The sequence below is a fragment of the Podarcis bocagei genome (assembly GCF_964188305.1).
Source record: "Podarcis bocagei genome assembly, chromosome: 12".
NCBI classification, from domain to species: Eukaryota; Metazoa; Chordata; class Lepidosauria; order Squamata; family Lacertidae; genus Podarcis; species Podarcis bocagei.
In genome coordinates, this window is record NC_138137.1 from 42,634,613 (window position 1) to 42,655,347 (window position 20,735).

The 20,735-nt window shown below is 42.9% G+C and overlaps 1 protein-coding gene across 7 annotated transcripts in view; it reads right to left on the minus strand.

Annotated features, from left to right (window-relative positions):
* EPC1 (enhancer of polycomb homolog 1) overlaps window positions 1-20,735 on the minus strand; it is a 56,498-nt gene that overhangs the window by 18,344 nt on the left and 17,419 nt on the right. For all 7 annotated transcript variants that reach the window (XR_014000751.1, XM_081163551.1, XM_081163553.1 and 4 more), the window contains 4 exons: window positions 5,844-6,003; window positions 2,683-2,828; window positions 1,825-2,031; window positions 1,510-1,658 (listed from right to left, as the gene is read on the minus strand). Coding sequence is in view for 6 of the 7 variants with exons in the window: in XM_081163551.1 (XP_081019677.1) it covers window positions 1,510-1,658; window positions 1,825-2,031; window positions 2,683-2,828; window positions 5,844-6,003 (662 nt within the window). In the remaining variant the exon portion in view is untranslated. The remainder of the gene's footprint in view (window positions 1-1,509; window positions 1,659-1,824; window positions 2,032-2,682; window positions 2,829-5,843; window positions 6,004-20,735) is intronic.

Below are 20,735 nucleotides of genomic sequence, written 5' to 3' on the forward strand. Positions count from 1 at the left end.
ATTTTGAGTCAGTATTATCTACGCAGCCAAAACCACTGGATTAGTTCAAGAAAAGCAGATTATGACATGGTGGTTTTTCTCAATTGATGCCACAAATTTCTACAACGGATACCATGCAACAAACTGAATCCCTTTAACACTGAGAATAGTCCATTTCAAGTGCTACCATTACAAAATTTAATATATTTTCCTGAAGTTTTCAATAAATCGCCAATATTTAAGACAGTTACAGAAACATGCCAGACTCAAATCCCCCTTGCCCCCCTCTCTTTTTCACAATACAGTGGTAGCTCCAGTTATGAACTTAATTTGTTCCGCCAGCACACGATTTCCATTCTCATCCTGAGGCAAACTTCTCAACTTGAGGTAACTCTTCCAGGTTAGCGGAGTTTGTAACCTGAGGCGTTTGTAACTCGAGGTACCACTGTACTGCCTTCACCTCAGCCTCTCATCCATCAACAAATGAATAGTAGGGAGCAACTTATGCTGTGATTTTTAAAAGAAGTATTTTTCTAGACACCTGCCTTGTGCTTGCCTCAGTGTCAAACTTACAAAAGGTGTGCTTCAAAAAGATAGGAACCTGCCTTATACAAAGTCTGACTATTGGTCCATCTAGTAATGCTTGTTCTGCCTGGCAGAAGCTTGCGACTGTCTCTCGTCAGGAATCTTTCCTAGCCCTAACTGGAGTTGTCAGGATTGAATCGGGGTCAGTGACAATTTGTTAAACTTGCCCCCTCAAAGACTTATCAAAGATATCAAACTAAAAGCATGTGAACTGGAGCAAGCGATCTAAGAAGCAGCTATGTTTTTACACACTGAGAGCCATAACTGGGAAAAATGCCAGGATGCATGATGCCACAAGTTTATGATTTGTAAGCCCACATTATTTCTCAACTTGTAAAAGGAGAGCTCATTAATTTTGACTGGTTCTAGGTAGAAACATCAGCATTCCATCCAAGTGAAATTGTAACCAACTGATGAATACATTTGTCACGCAGTTACTCCAATAAGGCAGATAGGCTCTCATGAAAATACGGCATTGCTTTGTGACTAGAAGTGATGTTCACTACAGTGGTACCTCGCAAGACGAATGCCTCGCAAGACGAAAAAACCGCAAGACGAAGAGACTCGGGGAACGGATTAATTTCGTCTTGCGAGGCACCACTGTACCAGATTCATAATGTTAAATAACTACTGTACTAAGATACAAGTAGTGAACATGCAAAAAAGAGCTGCATTTAAGGAGACCTTCCATACAGAGAAAGCTGCCTACCCTATGACAGAGTCAGACCTTTACAATATTGCAGTGCGGTCCTAACCATGTCTACTTGAAAGTAAGTCCTCTTGTTTTCAATGGAGCTTACTCCCAAGTAAGTAAAGTTAGGACTGCAGTCGGTTAAAAAATCTGAGCAAAATAAATAGAACATTATCTCTATTATTTGTATTTAATAGTAACATTAACAATACTTTTTTAAAAAATGAATATTTCAATAGACATTAATTCTTTACCTCTTTTCCATAATTTCCAGTGTTAAATGCAGTAACTCCCTCTTACTTTTTTCCCGTCTCTTTATCATCTCTAGAATTGTTACTGCACGACTCAAATCCCGACGCAGCTTAAGCATCTTTTCATATGATGCCTCATCATTTTTCCGATTCTGCAAAATAAATAAATAGTCACACAGACCACACAGACACCTGCATTTTTATAAACACAAACTCTTCTGGGCCATAACACAATCCATTATCCTTATTCCTCTTGCAGAGGCAAGCTCTAAATAGTGTACCTGTTCAAAGAATTCATATAAATATAAACACACTCACTTTACGAGTCTGCATCTTTTCTGTTCGCCTTCTAAATGCAACGTAAGGATCATTTGTGCTGGAACCATCACGCTTCTCCTGTTTTACTGCTGGGATAAGAGACGGACCTCGACAGTTTTTCCTCTTTTTAATCCAGTACTCATATACTTCTCTAATCAGTTCATCATCTTCTTTCAAGAGTAGCTTGGCCTCCTGCAGGCTGACTGGCTAAAAGTAAAACACAAGTGTGTCACTTTTGTACATTTATTTATTTTGCAACAGTTGCAACAGTTTCAAACAGTGATGTGGAGCCGGCATTTCCCCACTACTTTACTTTTTATATAGAAAACATTTTCATTTCATAGAGTTGCATGCAATGTTAGCTCTACTCCGAGTAGACTCAATGAGATTAAAATTAACGGGCCTAGATTAGATGAAACCATCTATTGGGTTTCTCTAAAAGAACTTTGTTGGATACAACCCATATGCTCATTAGTAACAATGAATATATGTCAAATGTAAATGCAGTATTAGGCAAGTTTCTCAGATTCAACGTTTTTAGTTATGTTTAATAAATACAAGTAAAACAAACAGGGCAGGGATGGGAAACTTACCCTCCAGAAGCTGTTGGGACTCCAATGCCCAGCAGCCCCAGTCACTAAAGATAATAGTTGGGGATGCTGAGAACTGGTTTAACAACATCTGGAGGGCATCAGGTTTCCCAACCCTGCTCTAGAACATAAGAAAATTTTCTGATGGAAGCTAAACATTTTCAGTTGAAAATTAACATATGCAAATTTGCTTAAGATTTTCTTTTAAATTCAAAATTTTCTAGCAAACCCAGATAAATGCTTTCAAGTATCTGAAACAATGCTGTACCTGCTGACCACTGCCTTTTTCCAGCCGATCTATCATTTCTTCAAATTGCAAAGGAGAAATATCAATCTTTTTCTTCAGCTTATTCACAAAGGCCTCATCTTCTGAATCCAAGTCATAATCTGGCTGCTCTGCATCCAAACTAAAAGCTGGAAGGGGGGAAAGTATGTTTTATGCTTTTGTTCTCAGGTGTTCTGGGGAGAAAGAGGTAAGGCAGGGCAGACAGCTATTTGGACATTGGCCAAATTTGGATGTAATACTCAAGCATAGTTCAGCATCACATGAACAAGCCTTGTTTCCTTCCAGGCCTACACTTCACCCTCACTTCTCCCATATCTAGGTTTAAAATGATTATGATTAGTTTCAAACGCTGGCCCACTGAAGCTAATCAGTTAGTGTTAAGTCACAATTCCAGTTTGAATGAAAATGTTTTATGATATACCTTATACCATGGTCAAACCATTATTCCATTTAGCTCTTTACTGTAATCAATGACAGAGTGAATGGCTGCAACTCACAGAGGATTCAGACAGAAGTCTTTCCCACCTCTGCCTGGAGATGCCACTAACTGACACGGGAACATTTTGAAAGCAAAGCCTGTGGTTTCCCATTAAGCTATGGCCCTTCCATACTCAGCTGTGGCTATGAGAGAGGGGCCTAGGTTTGCTCATGCAGTTGTTAGCCATCATATTGTTATATCTGAACATAATGTTACAGCAGCTTTAAAAAGAGATTAGTTCAGTTTAAGTACTGGTTTTTACAGAGACCAAGTTAAAATAAATATCCTCTTTAAAGGTCAATTTTAATTTAGAAATCTGCATACATGTTCCTGTAACATGGAATACTACCATCATTTTCTTTACCGCGTCCTGACAATGTCGACTTAGGATAACTGGCTTACTTGCTTGTCAGGTTATACTAAGTTTTAATTAAAACCGTATCCCAAAATGACTATAGGCATTGTAATGGTCTTGTAATGTGGACTTCACCCACTGTATCAATTAGGCACAAAGAGCTGATTATCTGCATCATTTTAAGTATGATACTCTGAACTCTAGATACTTTCTCCAAGTCAGAAGCAAAAAAGGAGTTATACTGCATTCTTGAGACTATAAAGTTATGCTGGAAGCCAAATGGAAAATTCCCAGCTCACTGGTTGCCTGCCCCTAAGGTAGTAGAAGCTAAACAACTAACGACACGTCTGTGTGCGGTGGTGGTAAACAATCCCAGAAGACAACTCTACTCTATTAACCATAGTTGAATCACACACACTCACAGAGGTGGTCAATAGTTTGTTTCCAAGATGAAAAAGAAACACCACATTAGGGTTCCTTAGAAACACAGTGGTAGGTTTAGGCAGAACAAACATGTTACTTTTCTGGAAACCACTGTAGTTGTGCTAACAGACAAAACACCCTAATTTCAGATACCTACAGTAAAGTTAAGACAAATATAACAACCATTCACCTGCCCTCAATTAATCCCACCCACCCCACAAACCCAAATCTTTTTCCAGTGAAGCCTGGAAATTTATTATTACAGAAGGCACAGGGTGTATCAATCTACAGGAAAACAAGATTTTATATCATTGGTCTGCCCCACAAAGGATTGAAGCCACAACATTCTGTACTAGCTATGGTTGCTGAACAATCAGAAGAAACTCCACTGAGTAAAGAACAGCAATTAATCCTGCTTTGGGGAAGAGATGCAGTCAGCATGAGAGATATCAATGAAAATGGATTCTCTGGCCAAAAGCACTCCCAGGGAAACAGACTTGCTCTTTCAGAGCAATTCAGTGCATCAATTACAACTATACATATCTCTTCAAGATCACTTACCCCACCCCCAATACAGCTTTAGTTTTGCCTGGATTCAATACCAGATTATTCACTCCAAACCAAGGTAAACTTGAGACACGTGTTACAATGCCAACCACTGCACCCAAAATCAAATGGGAATGTAAAACAGAAGTGGGCATAATCAATGCTGAGAACCCTCACCCTAGCCTAGGTTTCTCAACAGTTCATAGAATCATAGAGTTGGAATAGACCACAAGGGCCATCGAGTCCAACCCCCTGCCAAGCAGGAAACACCATCAGAGCACTCCTGACATATGGTTGCCAAGCCTCTGCTTAAAGACCTCGAAAGAAGGAGACTCCACCACACTCCTTGGCAGCAAATTCCACTGTCGAACAGCTCTTACTGTCAGGAAATTCTTCCTAATGTTTAGGTGGAATCTTCTTTCTTGGAGTTTGGATCCATTGCTCCGTGTCCGCTTCTCTGGAGCAGCAGAAAACAACCTTTCTCCCTCCTCTATGTGACATCCTTTTATATATTTGAACATGGCTATCATAAGGCATCGTTTCCAGGCCTTTGACCATTTTGGTTGCCCTCCTCTGGACACGTTCCAGTTTGTCAAGTGTCCTTCTTGAACTGTGGTGCCCAGAACTGGACACAGTACTCCAGGTGAGGTCTGACCAGAGCAGAATACAGTGGCACTATTACTTCCCTTGATCTATATGCTATTTTCATTTATGCTATATTCTAGTTCATTTATAAGATGCCAGTTATGAAGTAGCTCCACTCCTATATGACATTTCTCATTCTCCTGCACTGTCTTCTGTGACCAGACATGATAATACTTTCTTGCAAGTACAGTGGTACCTCGGTTTTCGAACATCTTTGCTGACAAACATTTTGGTTTTCAAATGCCGTAAAACCAGAAGTAGATGCTTCAGTTTTCAAACATGCCTCGGAAGTCAAATGTGCTACACGGCTTCTGCTGAGCGCAAGATCCTGAGGCCTAGCTGTTGGCTATTGAGTTTTCGGTTTTTGAACGTTTCAGAACTTGAACGGTCTTCCAGAACAGATTAAGTTCAAAAACCGAGGTACCACTGTATGAAATTTTTTTACCTTTACTGCAGTCACTATTTAAATTTTCTAGTTTCTGCCAAATTATTTTAGTATGCAATATTATGTAATAAAAAGGTAAAGTATTAACACTGTTTTGAGAAAGTAAATTTCAAGGTGTCACGGCACCTTTTGTCATCTTGAAACTACCAACTCACAAAGTTACTTTTCCAGAAAACAAGAGTAAGGATGGCACTGCCCAAGAAACCCAAACAAGAGTCACCAGTGGAGTTTAGATGTAAAGATATACTCACGCTGTATGTGAATAAGCTGCTTTGGCATCTTAAATTCTCCAGGGTATATAGATTCATAATAAGCAATATTACTTTCCGCTTCCGGGACTGGTATAACCATATTATCCCTCTTCTCGCCATATACCTGCTGTGCTGAAATGGCCCGCTGGAGATGATGTTCCTAAAATTAAAAGAGGGGAAAGAGAGAAAAAGTTGAAAACCACAATGCACATTATTATTATGGGGGGGGGGGAGTATTTTAAATGTTTTAAAACTGCCTCTTTGGAAAAAGTCCCCTCAATGTAAGAAAATATAAACATTACTTTCATCAAAAATTCTACCATTAAGATTTACAGGTTATGTGAATTTACAGTAGGTTAAGCTCACAATTACAGGATTAGTAAGTAACTAGGAACAGCACAAAGCAAGTCAAAATCTGTCACTAATAGTAGCACAAGACCACCAGCAACAGCAACAACAAAAGAATTAGCTAATAAGTTGGCCAAGTCCATTTTTTTAATATTTTTTATTTTATTTATTGGTTTACTGCACTTGTTGATATCAATAGTCTTTAAAGAGGAAGGTAAAAATTAATTTTCATCTCTCAAGTGAAACTGTCTTAACAGTTACTAAAGTAACCAAATAATCATAGCATCAACAGGGTGGGTTAGTGCAGATGTATTGATGGCTCTCTACTAAACAAAATAAGGAAACTGGTGGCCAGCCTCTCAAAACTTCTCCTCTCCAACCCTTCTCCTTCCTGGAGCAAAACTGCCCTTCTCTCACCCTTAACTATAATTAAGTAAGTAAACCATCTACCTTCATGCCCACTGTAGACAAGGTGGAAATTTGCTCTATAGAGGGAAAGGAGAACACTTTCAAAAGGCTGGTTCCCATTTCCTGTAAGCTATAGTTAGAGATCTATTGTTCAAATGTAGTTCCCAGCTCTTCAGACTATGGCTCAAAGCAGCCTTCCCCAGCCTGACTCTTTCCAATATTTTGGACTACAACTCCAATCAGTCACAACTAGCATGGCCACACTGACTGAGGCTAATGGGAGCTGTAGTCCAAAATATATTGAGTGCACCAAGTTGGGAAAGGCTAGTGTAGAGAATCTAGAATATCCCTTTCCTGGTTTGTTATTTTTTACCACATATGTCGGAATTCAGCAAACTACAATTGTACAGCCCAAAAGTTGCCTCCAAACAAATTGGAGGAGGAGTTTACAATTTGAGGAGGAGGTACAAAGCATGGTTTGGAAGCAATTCTTAGTTAACACTAGACAAACTCTGGCCAACCCACACACCACAGTAATGAAGTCTGATGATCACTGGCTTGTGGTAACATTAGGGCAGGCTTTTTTGGGGGGCAGGGAGGCACCAAAGTTATAGAATGCCCTTCCTGCTGAAATACAGGAGGCTCCATCCATAGAGACATTCCACCTGCTCTTGAAGACATGTTAGGCATACATACCGCCTGATCCAATTGTTTTCATCATTCTTTTAACTATTTTAATTATTATGATTTCTGATTGACTTGTTTTACTATAAATTTTAATTATGGATGTTTGTAATGTTTTGATGTACTTGTTTTATTGTGTATTTACTTGTGAACCACTTAGAAGCCATTTTGGCATGTAAGCAGTACATAAATTAATAAATAATAACAAGAACAACAACTGTTATGGTCAGAAAAACCAAGAAAAGTAGGAGAGAAGGATCTGTGGGAGAGGGAAGCACAAAAGCCTGTGGCCAGTATTATATCCATACTAGCTTCAAGTTTTCATTTCTAACCTTTTTAACATGTTAAAACAGACAGCAAGTCCCTTTGGCAATTTCCCATTCCTTTTTGATGGTATAAATGTTGTTCCCATTTCTCAGGGTCTCTAACCAGACTTGCTCACACTGGTTGCAATAATTAGGTGGCTGCTCATCACTCCAATCTGGCAACCACACACACTGGGCATCAGTATTTGGAATGACATTTCTTCTCTTGTCAGTGGCGTAGCGTGGGGGGTGCAGTCCGCACCGGGCGCAACATCTGGGGGGGCGCGCTCCATGGGTTAGGGGGCGCAAATTACTTCCCTTGCCCCGAGTGCTGACAACCCACGCTACGCCACTGTCTCTTGTTGTATTCAAGATGAATGATCAAGAAACACACATATAAACCTCTGCAGTCAAATGCCACTATACACAACAATTAGAGAGCCGTGGTCAAGGTAAAGGGACCCCTGACCATTAGGTCCAGTCGTGACCGACTCTGGGGTTGCGGTGCTCATCTCGCTTTATTGGCCGAGGGAGCCGGCGTACAGCTTCCGGGTCATGTGGCCAGCATGACTAAGCCGCTTCTGGCGCACGGAAACACCGTTTACCTTCCTGCTGGAGCAGTACCTATCTATCTACTTGCACTTTGATGTGCTTTCGAACTGCTATGTTGGCAGGAGCAGGGACCGAGCAACGGGAGCTCACCCCATCACGGGGATTCGAACCGCCGACCTTCTGATCAGCAAGCCCTAAGCCAGTGTTTCCCAACCACTGTTCCGCGGCACACTAGTGTGCCGCGAGATGTTGCCTGGTGTGCCGCGGGAAAAATTTAAAAAAGTCAAATTTTCGATTGGGGCGCCATCACTAGATGACCCCTGGGGTTCCCTCCCTCCCGCTCTGCGCCTCCCTCCTCCTCCTCCTCCTCCTCCGGGGAGGCCCTTCCTGGCTTGGCGGCTGCCACTCACTCACTCGCTCGCCCACCCGTCCCTCCATCCCTGCACCCGGCCTCTCCCCCTCCGTCCCCGGCGCGGGGGCTGCCGGGATCCGTAGTCCCCTCGCCCTTGGGCTCCGCACCCGCGCGGGGTGCGCGAACTACGTTTCCCAGCGTGGCCTGGCGGGCCGGGCGTTTTGTTTGAAGCGCTCTTCTCCCGGCCATGGAATGAGCGCAGCGGCGGCGGCCGGGCGGGCAGGGGCTCTTCCGCGCAGACCCCGCGCAGCCTGCCTGCGCCCCCGCGGAGATCGGGTGGCAGGATGGAGCCCGGGGATCCCCGCGGAGGCGGAGCGGCGGAGGCTGCCCTCCAGGTAGGGCTGCGTCGGGGTTTTTTTATTTTTGCAATGCTGCATCCGCGCCGGAGGGGACGCATCGGACCGTGGGGGGACCCCTTGGCGGGCGTGCAAGGCAATGCATGCGTGCAGGCGTTGCATAGAGTGCAGTGCAATGCAATGGCAACGCGGCGCCCTGCATGCATGCATGCAACTTCCACCGGCGCTCCGGACTTGGCAGGTGAGGGGGGTCCCCAGTGGGCGGCAGAGAGAGCCGGGAGGGCGAAGGGGAGCCGGGGGGGAGCAGCGCTGCTCCCCGAGCCGAGCCTGGGGGGAAACTTCGGCGTCGTTGCGCCGGGTGTTGGAAGCGGAGGCTGGCGGGGGCCCCTCACCTGCAAAACCTGGTCGCCTCTCATATATTTTGTGCATTGCATTCCTCGCCTGCTTTCTCCCCCAAGGAGCTCCCGGGGGCGCGCGTGGTTCTCCCCGTGTTATCCTCGCAACAACAGCCCTGCGAGGTGGGTCAGGCGAGTGGCCCAAGGGAGCACCCAGGGATTGTCCTGGCCTGGTGGGGTGATTTGAACCCTGCTCTCTGCCCGGTCTTCGTCCTCATTTAGCCCCCACATGTGCATGACTGTGCATGACTGAGGTTTTTCCCCCTCGTCTTGGCTATGGTGTGAGTCTGTGCTGTTAATTAATGGGGTTCTGCCTTCGGAGAAGATGAGCCAGCCCTCAAGGAGGTGATTATGTAATTTGCTAGCAATTCATGTCCCTCCCGGCGTGACGCTGCGCGCTGACGTCACGGGGCTGTAATGGTGGTGTGCCTCGAGATTTTTTTCATGAAACAAGTGTGCCTTTGCCCAAAAAAGGTTGGGAAACACTGCCCTAGGCTCTGTGGTTTAACTCACAGCGCCACCCGTGTCCCTTAGAGAGCCGTGGTTCTTACTCTTAAAGTAATATATTAAGGCATTGTTTGACCTTGAATAGCAGCTGCCCATTTTTAATCTTAGTCAATTCAGAGAATTCATATAATTGCCTTTTATAATAATTATACCTTGGCTAAACAGAGAAAGCTACTAAGTATAGACAGTGGTTAGCAGCTGCAGGAATGTCTGAACTACTGCTACCTTGCCAATCATGAATGTGATTAAGGCTTTGAGAATCAACTCGGCCAACTGGCACTTCTTAAGTATGATCCCACACACACTTGGGAACATTTTTTTATCTATATTTTGTAGTGTGGTGTAGATAACCAGTATGAAATACACCCCTGATAAAGTCTGAAAGATTTAAAGAAATATGTGACCAAATGTACAACATAAAGTACAGTGGTACCTCGGGTTAAGAACTTAATTCGTTCCAGTGGTCCGTTCTTAACCTGAAGCACCACTTTAGCTAATGGGGCCTCCTGCTGCCACGCAATTTCTGTTCTCATCCTGAAGCAAAGTTCTTAACCCGAGGTACAATTTCTGGGTTAGCGGAGTCTGTAACCTGAAGCATCTGTAACCCGAGGTACCACTGTACTCTGAATGGGTGACTAGGAAATAATTGGGTCCTGTTTACAAGTATTCCAAATGGAGGATCAGGAACAAGTCACTGTTTCAGAAGACATTAATATGGTTCAAATACCACTTAAAGGCATTTTGAATTGGTGTATCCAGAAACTGGATGCTGAGACAGTTCAAATGTATTTCAGAGTTAATCTACTGCAGAGATTCTTCTGAGGTTAAAGTTTCTAAACATAAAAACTATTAAACACTAACTTTTCCAATATGCCTTCAAAATTTTGGTTTGGGAGGGGGACAGAGGTGGAGGAAGAATATAATTTTAAGTCCAGATATATGGAAGAAAATGGTGCTTCAGGTAGGCCTGGGCCTAAGCACTCCAAGCACCTGCTGAAGCCTGAAGTATTTACCGGTAAGTCGAGAAGGGAATCCAGAAGTTTCCTGCAAGCCTATTTTTTGAGAAGAGTATAACCTCATCCCTAAAGGGCTAAACTCAAATGCCCTGATCTTTGATTCTATTGACAAGAAGCACTTCTGCCTTGTCTGGATTAAGTTACTTTGTTCACCCTCAACCAGTCCATTACTTATATTGCACACTAATTCAGAATATCAGCCTTGGCTTGTGATGAGGAGGAGATAACAATTTGATGTCGTTCATAAGCTGACAATACTGAACTCCAAAGCAAAGCCCCAGGCAACTTCCCCCTTAGGTTTCAGACAGACTGGTAAAATAGAATGAAAAAATCAATAGAAACCTGTGGAAAACCATACACTAGTGACCAAGCTGTCTAACAGGAGTTACCCTGCACCACCTCTGATATCAAACCATCACTTAACAGTGCCAGCTGGTCCATCACAGCTAGGTGTTTCAGAAGGATATAACAGATAATCATACTGAAAGCTAGGCGATCCAGCAGAACCTTGCATTCTCCAAGGGGTCACATATCAGGACCTTGCCTGTCCTCAAAAAATTCTCAAAGCTTGTAGACAAAGGCTCTGAGATTACAAGCTGCTTTAATATCCTTGGGTGCAGCTCATCAGGCCCAGGAATCTGAATTCATGTAGTTAGGTTTCCCTTACCACATATTTTCCTATATTGGACTGAAGCTCCCTACTCAGAGTAGGCCCACTGAAGTAAATAGATATGGCCAGCTATCATTAATTTCAATAGGTCTAATTAAAAATTAAAAAGAAAACTCAATTTGTAAATATTGTAAATACTGACTGAATAAATTGAATTTCTAATACTAAACATGTTCATTTAATGGCAAATCAAGCTATAGATACTTAAGGATTCTTACAGAATGCAAAATGTATCAAAGTGGCCTTTGTTCTGTAAAGGATGCTAATTTAGAAATACATAATGGTACAAGAATATAGAAAACTTTGACAGACCCTTCCTTGTGTGAAAACTACAGTTCAAAATGTTTCTTACACACCACACTTACACAAGGAGGATTTAGAAAGGGAGCGAAGGGAGGAAGAGCAAAAGCGATATTTAGTAATTCAGAAATAGGTTTCACCTATTTCCACATGCTCATAACCTGCAAGGTGGCGTAATTTTTCAATTGAAGAATTAAATACCAAAGGATTTCAAAACATTCAGGACTCCTGGCTAGTAGAGACTTGTATTTTGGCTAATACCCAAGTACAACAGTTTATTTAAAACAAATAATTTCACATTAAAGTAAAAGGTAAAGGGACCCCTGACAATTAGGTCCAGTCGTGGATGACTCTGGGGTTGCGGCGCTCATCTCGCTTTACTGGCCGAGAAAGCCGGCATACAGCTTCTGGGTCATGTGGCCATCATGACTAAGCCACTTCTGGCGCACGGAAACACCGTTTACCTTCCCGCCGGAGCGGTACCTATTTATCTACTTGCACTTTAATGTGCTTTCAAACTGCTAGGTGGGCAGCAGCAGGGACCAAGCAACGGGAGCTCACCCCGTCACAGGGATTCGAACCGCCGACCTTCTGATCGGCAAGCCCTAGGCTCTGTGGTTTAACCCACAGCGCCACCCGCATTCCTCACCATTAAAGTAAGAACAACCATATAGAGTAAAAATAGTACCAGTCACAATCAAGGCATCTAATCACCTTAAGAGCTAAAAACAATAAGGATTGTTTGTAAAGGGAACACTCAAGTCTTGTTACCCTCCCCATCACAGAATAAATAGCACAGGTGGTTAATACTGCACATGCTCCTAGAGCAGAGGCAGGGAACATTTTTGGCTCTATGGGCCAGGTCCTTATCAGGATCTGTCTTACAGGCCACATTTGACAGGTGAGTGGGGCCACCCACCTGCAAAGCACATGGCTTTGCAAGTGAGAAGGGGGTGGATGCTTCAAACAGCACTTTTGAGAAGCCCTTTACAGAAGTTCCTTCAGCCCAATTTCAGCTACAACAGGAGCATGGGGGCTCTTAAAGTACTTCTCAAAAGTGCTGTTTGAAACAGATCACAAAAATCTCTCCCCATCCTCCCACACATACCCCACCCACATGCAGGAGAAGTGCAGGAGCTGTTTCACACAGCACTACAGAGGTGCTTTGATCTCCTCTCGTCAGGGGAAGAGCAAGGATTAAATCCTGCTGCCTTGACTGTGCAATTCTTTTCCCTACTGGGAACAGGACACATTGCCAATGCAGGATTAGCTGCTGTCCTCCTGCCCATCAGTTAATGTTGCCAGTGATACTGGCTGGTGGGCAGGTGAGCATGGTTTGAGGAAAATAGCCCTGTGGTCCAACTTGCCCCCCTCCCCAACAAGGCAAGGTTAGCCTGCAGGTTGAGGGTTCTCCACTCTTGTTCTAGACCAGGGTGGTTCAACTTTTACCAACGAGTGGGCCGCAAGAGTACTTTGTCATAGAGCCTGTGAGCCACACACTGCCTTGTCACATGGGGGGTGGGAAGCAAGGCCAAAATTGACCCCCCAGCCCTTGTGCTACCTTCTCAAAGCCAACTAAGCAAGGCACCAGGCTTTAGGAAGGAGGCACAAGACTCCCACTTCCTTGCCAAAGCTGGGAAAGCACTTCGAGGAAGAGGCTGAAGGACTCTAGGAGCCTCTCAGAGCCTCCTTCCCAATGCTAAGTGCCTCGCTTAGCTGGCTCTGGGAAAGGCAGCCCAAGGGTTCCAAATGTTGCTGAGGGCTGCCAGAAAAGGCCTTGAGGGCTGCATTGGATCACCCTGTCCTAGACCAACCAAGCAGCCAGCAAGTAATAAAACTACAAGTACTGCCATTATGCCATGGAGGGTTATCTGGCACAGCCAACAATTCTACAGCAGAGCTTTACTCATATCACCGGTCCAGTGAAATTAATAATAATAATAATAATAATAATAATAATAATAATAATAATAATAATATTTATACCCTGCTCATCTGGCTGGGTTTCCCCAGCCACTCTGGGCGGCTTCCAACGAAGTATTAAAATGCAGTGGTCTATTAAAATACACTGATCCACTATAACATTTGTGTAAACATACACCAAGATAGAATTGCTAGTGTCTCCCTTAACATGACACATGATGAACCTGGTATAAGAAACAATCCCATACTGTTTCTACCAGGAATGAAAAATTAAGATTCCCTTTTAAATTCAAATCCCCTCAGGAGCTTAACACTGAGTCTCTGTGATAGCTTCTCAATTCAAAGCAGAACATATTGCAACTGAAGTATTTTCAGAAACAAATCCAAGACTTCTCCCCCCTCCACGCAATACTGTTAAGATAGTGTGTCAGGGTATTATTATTATTTTACTTTCCAGAAGGAAAATTGGTTGGCAATGTTAATGCCTCCAATGCTTACTCCTAGGAATTATCTTGAAAGGCAGTATTTTTATAGTCAGAGGGATAGATCAGTCTATTTCTGGTCCTTGGCAATTTTACATGTGTTTACTCATAAGTCCATTCAGTTTTGTTTCTGCATTAAGTTGATGGGAGAAATGTATTTAAATACAACAGGGTGCGGAACCGTTTTCTGAAGGCCACAGTTCCATCTTAGTAGCCTTCAGAGATGTCACACGTGGAGCAGTGTCAGAGGCAAAAGTGGGTAAAGCAGCAAATGTAACTTTTACCTTTGTACAGTAGGCTACTTTCTTGACACAGACCCTTTATCCAGGCAACCAAGCAGCATTAACAGAGTTCAAGGATACATTTCACCCAGGCTAAACACACAAGGTGGATGTAAAGGAGGGATAGTGAGTAGTTTGGTCTAGGGTGAATACCAAGGGGTCAGACAAAGAGGGCTGGAGGGGCAGATTGGGCCCCTAGGATTACAATTCCCAGTCCCTGAAATATGGTTATATATTTTGTGCTTTTTTCCACAATGTACGTTATCCCAATGTATTAATTTCTAAACAGGTTTTGTCCTAAAATGAGCATTTCTAACACTTTTTGTATTTTTTTGAGCCAAGAAACAATTGCAAAAGAAGTGTAAAATGTATAGGTTAATTAGGTTCCAATCCGTGTATTAGTCTGGGAGGTACAAATGAAGACCAAACAAAACTCTCCTCCATACATATATAGCAGGGGTGGGGAACCTCTGGTCCATGGGCCATCTGACCCACCAGTCCTCCTCATCTGGCCCACAAGGCCATTTTCCTCCAACCACACTCACCTGTGGACAACCGCCTGTCAAAGTTAATCCACAGGGTGGAGCAAATAAAAGATCTAGATTCTAGGCTCCTAGGCCTAAAAGGCTCTCCACTCTGCTATACAGCAGGCACGTCCAACTGGTCGATCGCGATCTACCCGTCAATCGTGGGGTGTCCCTGGTCGATCGCGTGGTTATCAATCTCCCCCCAATAAAATAAAAAGAAAGATCAACAACTTTGGGTCCGTCCCCCCCAAAGCTTTTTAATAGTGGGTGTAGATCACAGTCACTTGTAAGTTGGACATGCCTGCTATACAGGATCTATCCAGTTCCACAAGTAAGCATTAACCTCTGCACCCTGGAGCAAGTGGCCTTTACAACTGTAGGCCTAAGAACCAAACTGCAGAAAGGCTAATGCAAACACATCCCACTAGGCCTTTGAAACTGGAGAAACAGACGTATTTCAAGGGGCATGTTGTCAGTGAATGATGCTTACAAATTTGACCCCTGGGCATTACTAGATAATAGTGTTTCTAATTGTAGCTGTTGGTTTTAGTTAGTATAACTTAGTCTTCATTGTGCAATTTTAGATTTGTAATTGTGAGCCACCACATGAAAACACAGCAAAAATGTATTAAAGAAAAATACGAGGATTAGCTGTTGCTGAGCTCTTGGCACATACACATCTACTGCTTCCACGTATGGAAATTTTAGGTTTGGAGCTCTGTATGGTAGATCTGTCGTCTGAAACAGTATCTCTTCATGACAATATAGATGCACATAGTGGGGTCCAAATGAAGCAGTGATTTTTATTTTATTTTAATAAGGTATAGTAGAGGGGGGATATTTTAGACAGAAATAAGGCTTTGTCAGAATACAGGATGACTGGTGGCTGTGTCCATTAGTTATAGCTCTCACAACCATTACTCTTGAAAATTAATTGTCAGTCTTGAATTATGGCAGTGTTGAATTAAAAGTAGGGAAGGGGGGGGTTTAAAGAAATCCATGAGGGCAACTCTCCCCAATTTTAGCCAAGCCATGCCTTCACAGTCTTTTTAAAACAGTAGTGCAACAGCCATCACAGAAGTTAAACAGGAAGATTTCACTGTAATTCAAATATTGATTAGTACTTTGGTATTAAGGAAGATCCTGAATGCAAAACAAGAAGAAATAAACTGTTCCAATGACACAGCTGCCTAGAGCAATTAAAGTACAGACAGATACAGGGGCAGCGAGAACTGGAAAAGGGCTCACGACAGAAGTTGGCAGTGTTGGTGATATATCCCGCCTTTCCTCCAAGGAGCTCAAGGAGTTCTCCCCCTCCCCAATTTTATGCTCACAACAACGCTGTGAGTTAAGTTAGGCTGAGGATCAGTGGCAGGCTAAAGCTCACCCAGGGAGCTACATGGTTGAGTGTGGGTTCGAACTCTGGTCTCCCATGTCCAGCAGCCCAACCACTATACGACACTGTCCCTTTCAAGCAAATATAGCAAGGACTGAGACTCCACCTCCCTTTTTCTGCACGGCTGGAAGTGGCTCATAGCAGCATAAGACTTGATGCCAAAATACTTAGGAGTCTGTTATACAGCAAGCACTCTTTTCTGCATGGTCAAATAGAATGTTAAGGCAACACCCTTATGCCAATACATTCACAAGAGTCATGAGCCTATCAAGACAGAACAAGATCTCCCAACAAGTTTTCCATTAGAAAAACATATATACTTCTATTCTAAACACTGTATTACCAATGGCAACTGAGAGCACTTAATGTCTTGTGTCACTTATGCAAAATTAGCTTGAGTCATCCACCTCTGGACATTACTTGACTTCCATTCATTGGCACTTTTCTACTTAAGCAGAAATATTTAACTTGGAAACCTTGAATAGTTACTGAAGTCAATTGACTCTCATTTGTTTAAACTTCTAAGGATGATAAGGAGGAGGAGAGAGATCAATGTGTTAACAGTCCCTAGAACATAACCTATTTTAAGTTGAACCCAGCCAGAATCATACTTTCATGGCTCATGGATCTGTGTTAGCCAAGATAAACATTGAAATTATTCTTAGATGCAAGGGAGAAAGATGAATCAACTTCAAGTCAGAACTCAGGCAACAGTTTAAAGACAAAACAGAGCCACTTATATATAAAGTCATGCTTCTACATACTTGGAGCCCCCTAGGAATGCAAAAGTATGTAAATTTCTAAAGTAAAACTGAATTTTTTTGGCATGCCACTGACAGTGGAGCTTAGATGACAAAGAAAAAAGGGCTAAAGAAAACTCAGGCATGCAATGGTTGAGATACAGACTATCAGGATGTCAGTTGGGACTCAGCTACAATGGCAAAGGTAAAATAGCTTTATATGCGTTGTATATGCATTATAACGGGATGCGGGTGGCGCTGTGGGTTAAACCACAGAGCCTAGGACTTGCTGATCAGAAGGTCAGTGGTTCGAATCCCCGTGACAGGGTGAGCTCCCGTTGCTGGGTCCCTGCTCCTGCCAACCTAGCAGTTCGAAAGCACATCAAAGTGCAAGTAGATAAATAGGTACTGCTCCGGCGGGAAGGTAAACGGCGCTTCCGTGCGCTGCTCCGGTTCGCATGCTGGCCACATGACCCGGAAGTTGTACGCCAACTCCCTCAGCCAGTAAAGTGAGATGAGTGCCGCAACCCCAGAGTCCTCTGTGACTGGACCTAATGGTCAGGGGTCCCTTTATAACAGTGTGACACCAGATGGCGCTGTGGAGTTCCTTTTTTTGCCAACCCAATTTCTCATACAAATTTTAACTGAAACTCTTCTTTGATTTGTCTAGATCCAGCCTTGAAAAGAAATCCCCCACCAAATGGAATATGGAAGGCAGGATGATAGAGGAAACCAATTTGCTCAGCACTGCACATCTTTTACCTATTGCCTGGGCAGGGAGGGGGAGGATTAGAATTGGGGAGATGCATGCTGATAGATCCTCTCCAGTCCTATAGTATGATGATTCAGTCTCTAGAGCTGATTGCTGCCCCCATTATATAGCTAGAAAATGCTCAGGTTGCAGGTGGTGGCACCCCGACCTATATGACACAGTAAGTCAGGGCTGGCAAAGGAATAGTATAGTGTTGATTATCATTCCCTGAAACTCCCTCTCCCCACCTGCACTTCTCTTAGGAGTGGGGATGCAATGGAACATTGTTCTGCAGGCCCCACTTGATTCCCCATTTTAGCATCTCGTTCAATTTAGCAGTGTAGCAATTCATATATATTACTCTGGAAACAAATTGTATTATAGCTCATATTTTTAGTTCGTTCAATAAGGTGCAAGAATCCAACTGGACTGCATAATTTGAGACTTGATATAACAGTAGGACTGGCACTATTTCATGCACAAGCATTTTGCAGCTAACAAAAGCATATTTTCTTGTAAGCACTTTTACTTGGAGTATACAGTAGATTCTGCCCTTGAAGCAATTATGCTGCTGTTGCTGTGCACCACTTCCCTTACTCCAGAGCATTTCTAATGATTCAGTGAGCACTTTGGCAGGGTAGCCAATGTGGTGACTTTCAAGTGTTATAGACTCCAACTCCCATTAGCCTTAGCCAGCATGGTCAAGGGTCAAGGTAGTCATACTGCACAAAATCTGGAGGGAACGACACTGGCTACCACTGAGTTATTGGTTACAGGCAAGTGTCCTTAGAAGTCATAATCTGATTCCATGCAGTTAGGTATAAATAAGCCCATCTAAGCTTTTAAGCGTGCCTAATTCTGCATAAAACCAGGCCTTTTGGTGCAAAAGTAGCAATTTTCATGCACCTGCTACAGAATATCACACAAGGTAGTTTGTCACTGTTTATGCCCCACATCTTGGATGTCTTTGAAGCTTTTACCATCAGATTAGCACAAACCTTTCCATAACTGGTCTGAATTAAAAGATTTATGAATGAAAGTATTATGGTCCCTTCCAACTCTACAATTCTATGACTATGTCTTGTTGTCCATTGTAGCACTGCCCTCTCACCTTTGCATTAGTTTTTTCTGTTTTTGTTTAATTTGGACCAATGCACCCACAGACGCATTCACCTCCACTAATTTAATCTGCTGATTTGTCAGCAGGAGCGCAAGCCTCGTGACTTCCTAATCCTCTCTTTTTCAAGTGCAATTACATAAATTCAGCACTAAGAAAGCACAAGCCTAAAATTCAAGGAGGCTGAATTACATAGACTAGTCCCAGGGCATTAAGGCTCAAAAGGGGGAGACAGGACAGAACAGGTCTTGCTGCTTTTTTGTGTCCTATTCATGCTTACTCAGGATTAAGCCCCATTTCTTAGGTTGATTTCACAGGACTGCTATCTTAGCTCTGGTACTTGTTCCATCACCATCACATATACCATACAACAGACAATGCCAACAGTTGCTATTTAAATTGATTTGGCATTTTGTTTACATTCACCACACAGTACCATTGGCTGAAGTAAATGCAATGCAGACAAATGTTGAGAGGTTAAAAAAATACTCATTTCACACGAGCTAGCTACCTTTCTACCTCTGTTTTAAAGGTACCTATACCGTGCACTTGTTATAGCTTGAGTTTCTAAGAAGAATTTCAGGAATTCCTACATACTTAAAAACTATTTCCCCAAGTGTCTTGGTATGCCTTAATTCATAAACTCATGACTCAAGAACTCTGAATTCTGTTATTAGAATATTCTTACAACTCTTCAAAATCTGTCACTTGACTGTATCATTATAAGCAACAGCATCCTTTCAGCTATAAACTTTATTTTGAACAAGCACATACTATTTAGAAACAGCAGGTTTCCTCCCTAATCCTTTTTCTCTATCTAAACTTAAATCTCAGTCTTTATAGATCCTATCTACTAATATAGTTTGCAACATGCCTTACCAGAAAAGCTACTGCCCCACATCTGCTTTACACAGGTCTTGTTTTATAAAGCAACAGGAGAACCATCACCCCTTGCTTAAATTGCTGTTAGCTCTACTAAAACAAACATTTAGAACACGTGCATTCAGAAAAATCAGGTGTTCAGATAAAGGCTGCAATCATAAGGCTCCTTACTAAGGAATAAGGACCACTGAACTTAGTGGGACTTCCTCCTAGTAAGTATGTATGCACAGGATTGCAAGGAAAGAATAATAGTGTTGTGACTCCTAACCACTGATTTATAAATCTACTAATACTAAAACCTTAGCTGTACTGTCAAGCGTCCCAAAACAGACTTCAAAGCATGAATAAATTTATTCGGAGCGAGTAGGGAAGATCGTGCTTCATTCTTAACTGCTATTTTATCAATGAGATGACAGATGGTTATCTTAGTAGTAATAATCAAATCACTTTTATTTGGAAAGGCCGTACAATCAAAATAGATCTTCACTTAGAAGACACCAACTTCTGTATTGCAGAGCTTGCTTTCTGCACCACTTTTCAATTAACAAATCATGTCACTAAACAAGCAAATGTTAAACCCCAGCCTAAAGAAGAATGTGCAGGAGCAAGGGCTTAAGATTCTGCGCTACGCTGCCAGGCCAAGCTAAGGTAAGCTAAGCTAAGCTAAGCAGAATTCCAACTGAAATAAACTCTCTGGCGCGCTTCTAGTGCTTTTACATGCAGCCACGGCCACGCTACTAGCGAAGCCAGAGAAACACGCTGGGAGCACACATGGGCAGCCGCAACTTCCTCGCACCTTTACCCGCCCCCGCTTTTGCTATCCCGGCTTATTGCAAACGCAGAGACGCCACCTAGCGACCGGACGGCGGCACTTCCACCTAGCCTTCTCGCGCCGCCGCC